The 10,108-nt window shown below is 35.7% G+C and overlaps 1 protein-coding gene across 1 annotated transcript; it reads left to right on the top strand.

Moving 5' to 3' along the window:
• Positions 1-551: 551 nt before the first annotated feature.
• LOC110104656 (amino acid permease 3) lies at positions 552-6,123 on the top strand. Its single transcript, XM_020833853.2, has 7 exons — positions 552-827; positions 4,141-4,374; positions 4,454-4,547; positions 4,630-4,847; positions 4,914-5,056; positions 5,134-5,361; positions 5,451-6,123. The coding sequence occupies exons 1-7, from the start codon at positions 752-754 to the stop codon at positions 5,874-5,876; spliced, it is 1,419 nt and encodes a 472-aa protein (XP_020689512.1). The 5' UTR covers positions 552-751; the 3' UTR covers positions 5,877-6,123.
• The last annotated feature ends 3,985 nt before the right edge of the window (positions 6,124-10,108 follow it).

The following is a 10,108-nucleotide window of genomic DNA, read 5'->3' as shown; positions in this document are numbered from 1 at the left end:
TTGCCTCCCCAGGATGAAAGCCTAAAAGTAGTAGAACTAGCAATGGCCTGCTAACTTGACAGCTATAGAGAGTTCGTAGGACAAAAGTCTTTAGAAAAAGAAGGATTCAGAGAAATGACGACCATGAACGAATAAAAAATGCCACCTTACAAGAGAGGACAAGCTGCCCCAACGGCCCCAAGGTCATTGTCCTAGAGCTAGTAGCTTTTTCTTCTTTTATTTCCCATCTTTGTCGTTGTTGTTGCGAGTGACCTACCACTACTACTATAGACCTTGACGAAAGATGAAATAGACTAGTCTATAATGTAGTGTCTCAGCCGAAGTCTATAAATAGATGAGGTGAGCCTGATATCTATAAAATTATTTGTATTTTCTAACATATAGTAAAATCTCAGAGTTCCTCAACATTATTGCTCTCTCACACTCATTTTCACTCCCTTTCTCTCTTTTAATCTTCTAAGTTGGATTTCCTTTAGCACTGAAATTCTAATGTCACGCATAAATAAATTTAAAACCAACACACTAAATAACAAAATTTAATCATCTAATCCAATTTGATGAGGGGAATTAATTACGTTCAAACTTCCCAAAGGAATATTGAAGTATCATATCCCACTTTTGACCACAAAACCAAGTGTAGCGTATATATTTAACGAAGCTCTGACCGAAAACCTCCATTCTATACTCCTACCAAAGAAAAAAGGAAAGCACTTTAGAGGTGAGTAAGAAACTGGAAACAGGAGCAGGGAAAATGATCGAAGAAATGAGCAGGCAAGTACCCAACGCGAACCAAGAGCAAGACGATGATGGCCGGCCGAGAAGGACAGGTTCCTCCCTCCTCTTCTTCTCCCTCTCTTCTTTTTCTTTAAGAGGGTAAAATTATATTTTTGTTCTTTATTTATTTTTTCTTCCTTCTTCCTCTGGTTGTAGCCAACGCGGAGATGTAGTTCTTTTTGCTTAACACCGTTTTGCTTTTATGTTTTTTGGGCTTATTAATGCTGTTCTTCTCCACCACTTCAGAGTTCAAACCAATAAATAATTATTACCCGATTAATATTTCTGTCGGTCAACCGGGATTATTCTTGAATTTACTAGTCGATAAAGACCGTCTAAATAATCTGTTCGTCAAATTTTTTTATAAACAAAAATGCTTTGTTGAACAAGAAATATTTCAGGGTAATCACGGAAAATACACGAATTATTTTTTGTTCGTTGGAATGAATATTTTTTAAATAATTTATCATTTGTATTTATCTTTGGTGGCCTCACAGTATATCGAATATATACTTCTTATCTTTATTAATTTTATTTATTGCGCTTCGGAATATCAATCTAATATCTTCTCGAGCAGTGTTATCTTATCTGAATTTTGGCCGTTCGGATAAAATCGACAAAAAAATTCTCTCAATTATATGTAATGTTATAGTGAGGGAGTTAGATTTTCGGAATTCGAACTTAAAATATAATTTAGAGTGTTATCTTAAAAATAAAATAAAAATTTACTTATTTTTATCTACAAATTTCTTTTATTTTAATAAAATAAAATACGCTAAGGTTTAAACAATTATTTTTCACTTTTTTTTTTGAGTTTATTGATGAAATAATTTTATCTTTGATATTAATTATATTTATAAAGATTACATAAATTTATAATTTATAACTAATTATTTCTGATAAATTATTTATAACATTTGAATAGATGAGGGAAGAAAAAATAAGATATTTTTTTAGAAAAGCAAAACATGGTCAATAGCCAAATATGCATTGAAGAGTGTCTCGGCATTCCGGGTTGAATTCAAAGGCGATTTAAAGAGTCTTTTTCTTCTTTCGCCTTGTTTTCTTAAGAAAAAGTGAATATTTTATGGGAATAATGTCAAAAGTTATTTGGTTGGGTTGAATACGCAAGCAACCAGTCAACAGCGAATTTTATTTTATTTTATTGCTTTAATAATAGCACGTGCCTGATAATTTACATTTTAATTTAGGACAGCGCTTTTGGCTATTAATTTTTTCTGTTTTAATAATTTTTTACTAAAAATTTACTTTAAAAAATAATTAAACAATGATCTTAAACGTAGCCTTAATAAAAAAGATATATAGCCCTCGCTGTCCAAGATCATTAAAAAATACTAATAAAATTGAATAAAAAAGTGAAGTGTAGCATTATCTAATAACATTTTATGATAATCTTATAAATTATTTTTCCTGTTATGCATGATTTCTCATGAATGATAAAAGTTGGAAATAATTTCTAAATGATAATTTCACAAATCTATTTTTAAGTCTCTTAATTAAGAGAGTTTACTTGAGGCAAGTTTCTCATTATTTTACTTTTCAAATTATATTTTTATTATGTGTCAGAACATTTGCAACAATGCAATATAGAGTTTAATGTCCTAATTTTTATGAAGATCCAGCACATATAAATTGATTAAAAGGAAAAATCACGAGGTCTAGCCCAGTTGAAATGATTTTACCATTGTTTTTCATTGATTATAACTGATGCCCTTCATCGAGGCAAGGTCTTTGCATGATGTAGCAAATATATATTGTACATAGCACATTACATGATCAGAGTTGAAGGAATCCAAAGTCATAAGAGATGTTCATAAGAGATCATTGGCCTGTTTAATTGGTCTACAAGGCAATAGCCGGGTGACAGTGGCCAAAGAATCTTAGTACGGTGACTATGATTGAATGGATCATAGTCGGGCAACAATGGCTAGAAAGACTAAAATCAAGCTATAGAGGTCGGAAGCACCATAGTCGAGCGACGGAGCTCAAATGGATATATAATAGTCAGCGGGCAACGAAGATCAGAATGAATATAGTTAGTCGATCATAGTCAGGAGGCAGAGGTCAAAGGGGTCATAATCGAGTGACGGAGGTTAGAGAGATCATAGCTGGGTAGTTTTAGTCAGAAGTACACTAGTCTTGCGAAAGAGGTTGAATAATCAAGTTAAGTGAATGGGGTAGGAGGGACTATAGTCGGCCGATCGTAATTGGAGGGAACATAGTCAAGTGATGGTGGTCAGAGAAACTGTGGCTGGATAATTATGGTTGAAGGGATAGTAGCGAGCAGAGGACGAACAGACCATAGTCAGGTGAATTTTGTAGAAGGATCATAGTCGGGTTATAAAGTTTGGTGGGATCGTAGTTTGAAGATGGGGGCTAAGAGGAGGTGCAGCAATAGGCGAGTGATGATAATTTGCTGGCAGTAGTGCACACATGGAGCTCTAGGATTCTTCATGACCTAGAGCTCTCTTACCTAGGCCTCTCTTAGCCAAAGGTCCAAGCCTCCCCTCACATATAGAGAGCAGGGGCTTATTTATAGATTCTTGGAAGTGACATACCTCGTAAATATAGTGAAGATCTAAAGCAAATATGGAGTACTCAATTCGAAAACATGTATTTATCTCCTTGATCATAGAGCATTTGTTTAGCATTTATGTGCCTTAATGATGTTGAAATTATGTATTATTATGCTAATTAGATTCGTCTCATATTGCCACTCGGTTTGACTATAAACATGCCATATTTACAAATCATTCGGTCTTCCAACTAATGCCTTTAAGTTTTCAACTTTGTTTTAGATCTTTGATTTGTGCCCATTTGGTGTCGCAGTAGGTTAATTTTGGTGTCGTTGGGTTTGTCTTGTTGAGACATTCAGTTGTATTATAAATTTGTTCAAATTAAAGTTCGAATGAGCCTAAATTCCAAATTTAATTTTGAAATTTTCCAATTCAAATATGCATTCAAATTGATGCTTGTTAAGCTGAATTTTTTGTACATATCATTTCTATTTTAATTAAGTTTTTTATTTTATAAAAAATTGTGCTAAAAATTAATTTTTATGATTAGATTTGTTAAATAATGTGAATACAAAAAAATTTAATGTTTGACTTTCTTATATATATATATATATATATATATATTATACATTACTGTTTTAAAAATATATTGTTCGATCAATGACTGCTTTATAATAAATTTTACAAAAATTACAGCTGCTCTAAACGAACCTGAATGTATTGAATGATGTTAATTGCTTAAACTAATCCTTAGATCTGAATAATGACATAAAAACAACTGTTTTATGAACGTGTCTAAGAAATCACATCTTTGCATGTTTTTTTTCAGGCACAGTATGGACAGCGAGCGCGCATATCATAACAGCAGTGATCGGCTCCGGAGTGCTATCACTTGCATGGTCCATGGCCCAACTAGGTTGGATCATCGGGCCCATTACCCTAATCCTCTTCTCCCTAATAACCCTCTACACATCTAGACTCCTCGCCGATTGCTACCGCAACTCCGACCCCATCAATGGCAAACGGAACCCAACATATATGAGCGCCGTCAAATCAAATATTGGTCTATTTTCCTCATAATTTGCAATTACATTTTGTTCAAAGACATTATAAGAATGCGATATGTAAGCTAGTTAATGCAGGTAAAACACAAATATGGATGTGCGGGTTATGTCAGTATGTCAATCTCTGTGGAACTGCCGTTGGCTACACAATCACTGCCTCCATTAGCGCTGCGTAAATTTTGCAATCACAAACATGTATTATCAATATGCAGATCGATGACCTAATCAAACTGTTGGTAATGTACTGATTGTAGGGCTATTAGCAAGTCTTATTGCTTCCACAAGCATGGTCATGAAGCAGATTGCAGCATGTCATATAGCATGTACATGATTGCCTTCGGTGTAGTTCAAGTTTTCTTCTCTCAGCTTCCAGACTTCCACAACCTTTGGTGGTTGTCCATTCTGGCAGCTGTCATGTCCTTCACATATTCGCTTATCGGTGTTGGCCTTGCGCTTGCCCAATCAATCTCTCGTAAGCAGGATTATATTTAGAGTTCATTTCTTCAGTCAGTTTAATTTAAATTTGTTCTTGGAGCAGGAAAAAGTGGAATCATCACTACTGTAACTGGAACGGTGGTTGGCGTCGACGTGACATCGTCGCAGAAGATTTGGAATGCCTTCCAAGCTCTTGGAGATATCGCATTCGCTTACTCCTACTCTATGGTGTTGATAGAAATTCAGGTTAGCTTAAAAGTATAATATCACGTACATTCTGATGCATATGTAATTGCATTATTATATTTATGTGAATGATTCAGGATACACTAAAATCGACGCCACCTGAGAACAAAGTAATGAAGAAAGCAAGCCTCATAGGTGTATCGACAACCACCTTGTTCTACATGCTATGTGGTTGCCTTGGATATGCAGCCTTTGGCAACAAGGCTCCAGGAAACATGCTTACTGGGTTTGGATTCTTTGAGCCTTTTTGGTTGATTGATATTGCAAATATATGTGTAGTGGTTCATCTGCTAGGTGCATATCAGGTTTGTTATTTCAGCATAACACAAAAGGTCCTATATTTTGATCTGAACTTGAGTTTAATCTCGGATTTAACTTATGATCATCTTAATAGGTATTCAGCCAACCTGTGTTTGCCATTGTAGAAGACCTTGTCAACCAAAAGTGGCCAAACTGGAAGATATTGACCAAGGAGGTGACTGTTATAAGCTGGAGAAGTTTTCCAATAAAAATCAACTTGTTCAGATTAATCTGGAGAACTGCATTTGTTGTGATAAGCACGGTTCTTGCAATCCTCATGCCCTTCTTCAACGATATAATGGGATTTCTGGGAGCTGTTGGCTTTTGGCCCTTGACTGTTTATTTTCCCATTGAAATGTACTTGCGACAGGCGAAGATTGCAATGCTAAGCCCCAAGGGAGTAATGTTACAGATTTTGAGTTTTCTCTGCTTGCTTGTATCTATAGCAGCTGCGATTGGTTCTGTTGAAGGGGTCATCATATCACTTGGTAAATATAAACCATTTCACGCCAAGTCATGAGCAGCAGTCGCCAAGAATTTAAGTTGTCTTTGCAAGGGATTAATTCTGAATTCCAACATTTAGTGAAATGTTTCATGCAAGCTATTTTGATCCTAGTTCTATGTAGCCATTGACGATTTTTAAAGATGGCTGTAGATTATGAAGATGTCAGATGGAATCATACCAGTTTAACTGATTCTGTAGCGTACAGCAAAATATTGTTCAGTGAACTTAGAAATAAAAGAGATACTACCAACAGTTGTTTTGATTTGGCACATATTTATGCACAAATATTGGAACAAAAATAAAGCCAAAATTAAATCTAAAACATTTCAAAATTTGTTAGAGAGGCTATATAACCCTCAATTTTCACAAATTTATAATTGATATATCATCAAAAAATTATCTTGCCCGGGCAGGAATCTCGAAGCAAAATCAAGATGGAAACTTCAAAAACTTAATTGGGGACCATCTCAACTCCTATTCCAGCAAATTAATAGTCGAGCTGAATGTCTCGGAAATACAAGCCCAACGACACAAAATTCGAACCAATTCGAGCTTAAATGGGTCCTAATAAGAGACCCCAAGCACATTTGAAAGGTTTAAGCCATAATTTGGTTTATCAAACGGTTTTCAAATGTGACATGCTTATAATTGAATCGAGCGGCTCGACGAGACGAATCCAATGAGACCAAGATTGCCAATTTCTGATATCATTAAGACATTTAAATGCATAGTAAACGGTCTATGATCAAGAGATTCAACATCCGCCATTCATTCAAACCACTCCCAATTTACCCTTTATCTTCCTATTATTTACAAGTCATGCCACTCTCATAAAATTATAAATATACTCCTCATTTCGCATGGAAGGGGGGCCAATCAAGAAGAGAAGGAAGAAAATGAAAAGAAGGAAGAGCTCTTGTGCAACTAGTCTCCTCCTCGACCGCCACTGGATTTCTGCCCTACCATCAACTGAAGCTGAATTTCTACCTTGGCACCAATTGACAGAAGATTTTTTCCCAACCAACAACTGACGCCGGATTTCTACCTAGCCACCTACTGAGGCCAGATTTCTGCCCAGCCACCAACTGACGCCGGATTTATGCCCGGCCACCAACTGACGCTAGATTTCAGCCATGACACCAACTGATGTAGAATTTCTGTCCGACATCCAACTGACCCTAGATTTTCGTGCGACAATTGATTGACGTCAAATTTTTGACCGACCACCAATTATTGTCAGACTTTTACCCATTCACCGATTGACACTAGACTTACACTCGGCCACCGACTGACTCCAAGCTTCCACCTGGCTTCCAATTATTCTTTTACTTCCACCCAGCAACGGTCATGCCGACCTCTGTCACCTGCCGACTACAATCTTTATAACCTCCGTCACCAGCCAACTATGATCGTTTTGACATATATCACCCGCCAGCAATGATCCTTCCGACCTTCGTTTTTTGCTGACTATGGTCCTTCTGACCTCTATAGCCAGACAATGGTCTTTCCGACCTCCATCACCATCCGACTACTTTCCTTTCGACCTCTTTCACCAAACAATGATCGTTCTTACCTCCATCTCCAAACAATGATCATTCTGACCTTCGTCGTCCACTAACTACGATCCTTTAGACCTTCGTCGCCAGCCTACTACAATCTTTCTGACCTTCATCGTCATACTACAGTCTTTCCGACCTCCGTCGCCCACCGAGTATGGTCTTTCCGTCCAAACAACCACATTAATAGTAATTCTTCCTATTCCCACCATGTAATGCATTACATATGATGTTTTTTTGTTACATCAAGCCAAGGCCTTCCCCCCCAAGGAAAGGTCTCATTTGTAATCAACTACAAATACTAGTGGATTCATTCAAACCAGGTCAGCCCCTATGATCTTTCCCCTATTTAGGATTTTCCATGTAAAAATCTTTGTGTCTCTTATAAATTTTGCACTATATATTTTGTTTGATCATCTATTGAATCTTCATAGAAAGCTAAGACATTAAACTATATTTTTCTCTATCGCAACAAATATTCCACGATGTAACATTTTAGCACTGTTTATGAAACATAGTTCCCAACAGGGGGGCAAGTTTTACTCCAGCCTCAAAAGGTCATTATTTTCAACATTCTGACGTCAGCTATTGTTGCATAATTTCATGAGAATTAAATGTGGACTTGGGGGAAACCTTGACTATAGCCGTGATCAAGAAGATTACTCCAACTCTTTCAATATCCAAGACGATATCATGGGATCATAATGCTTCAAGAAAATGCAACTACCAATAAATTTCAAGCTTTATACAATCCCTAACCAGACTTTTACTCCTTGGACAAGGTCTTAATCTCGATCTCAAAAAGATAGTAACTGTCTAAAGATAGATCATTCTTCACCTTTAATTCAGGATACACATGGCATTCTCTCCCTCTCAATCAAGGTAAAATCGATCATGATGGATTCGATTTGACCTTTTCTATATAGGTTAATATTATCGAGTAGTGCTATGATATATAACCTCGAATAGGTCATACATCCTTGGTGAATTCTCTTGACCTATTCTATATAAGTTAACATCATCAAATAGTGCTCTGACATACAATCTTAGATAGGTCATACATCATTTGTGAATTCTCTCGACCTCTTCTATATAGGTTAACATCATCGAGCAGTGCTCTAATATATAATCTCAGATAGGTCATGCATCCTTATTGGATTCTCTCGACCTCTTATATATAGTTTAACTTCATCGACCAATGCTCTCACATACAATCTCGAATAGGTTATACATCATTGGTGAATTTTCTCGACCTCCTTCATATAGGTTAATTTCATCGAGCAATGCTTTGATAAAAAATCTTGGATAGATCATACATCCTTGGTAGATTCTCTCAACCTATTATATATAGGTCAACATCATCGAACAATGCTCTGACTGGACAACATTCTCTCTATAAAAATTCTATGAAAAAAAATGATTTATAATGTCATCACTCATATGAAGATCTTAACATGCTAAAAAGACTCAAAAAGCTCAAAAGGTAATATATCAAAGAACATCTTAAAATTGAATAAATGATTTAGTTTCCTCTAAGGGATAAGTTCATTTTAAATGAAAAACAAACATTGAACTCATACAATAATCTCAACTGCATATGCAATATCATTGGAGTTACCTAGATTCCACATCAGGTTCAAGTATACATTTATTTTGGCAAGAGGCTGAAATTAAAGTTACAGCAAAATTATCTATGCAAGTTAATGTTATCAAGCAACAAGAAACATAAAAAAAGTCAAATATCATTGGTGGATTCTATTGACCACTTATATACAGCACATTGAAGCATCTACAAAGATGCTACAACTTCTTTAATGAAAGATTATAATCAGATCATCATAATACCTCCACTCAATAGACACTGTTAGTGTGTCTCCTGACTACATACATGGCACACTGCTTCGATCCCTTCAATCAGGGATATATGACATCTCCATATGTCAATATGGATATATATTGCCTTAACAGAATGCAACTAGACCAACATAACCATTAGCCTTTTCCTGATGTCCATTAACGATCCTTCACTTCATATATGCCATTATTGACTTCTCACTCGATTATTATTATCAGCACAACCTCTAACTATCTCCTTTAATTTTCCACTAGACCATTAATCTGCATCGGACTTCAACCTAATCATCGATCATCATTGGACTTCTCCTAAAATATCACAAATAATTATGTCCATCTACTGACAATCACTAGTTCTCCTCTCTAGTACAATTACTATCATATTTTCTCAAATCACCCTTGCTTGTAAGAGGATGTTAATCTTTTTCTAACGGAGTTGTCTATCATCATAATAAATTCTTATCATGACTCCTAAACAAAAGAGGGGCACTAAAGCTTGTTAGAAGATACCACCTATTATAGAATAGTGGAATACCCCACTAATTTAAAAAGAATATATGAGAAAAAAATGAAAGGAGGAGAAAGCTCCTTATATGCAAAAGAGGGGAATTGAAGTTTGATAGGGGAGGGATTTTCCTCAAAATCCATTAAAATTCTTTCAAAATTATTCTAGAATTTTCAAGAAAATTTTTGGGCCCCTAAATGGAATTTTCATAATTCCTTCCAAAGAAAGTTCTCTCTCCTTTAAAAAAAATTGAGAGATGCGGTTATATTAAACACCCCTCTTACAGGTGGCTAGAGCAGCCTCCTTACATGCCAGTTAAATTAAAAAATATC

The sequence above is a fragment of the Dendrobium catenatum genome, unplaced genomic scaffold (genome assembly GCF_001605985.2).
Source record: "Dendrobium catenatum unplaced genomic scaffold, ASM160598v2 original_scaffold_243673, whole genome shotgun sequence".
Classification (NCBI taxonomy): Eukaryota; Viridiplantae; Streptophyta; class Magnoliopsida; order Asparagales; family Orchidaceae; genus Dendrobium; species Dendrobium catenatum.
Note: the sequence above shows the minus strand (reverse complement) of the source record. Positions and strands in the feature narration are given on the sequence as shown.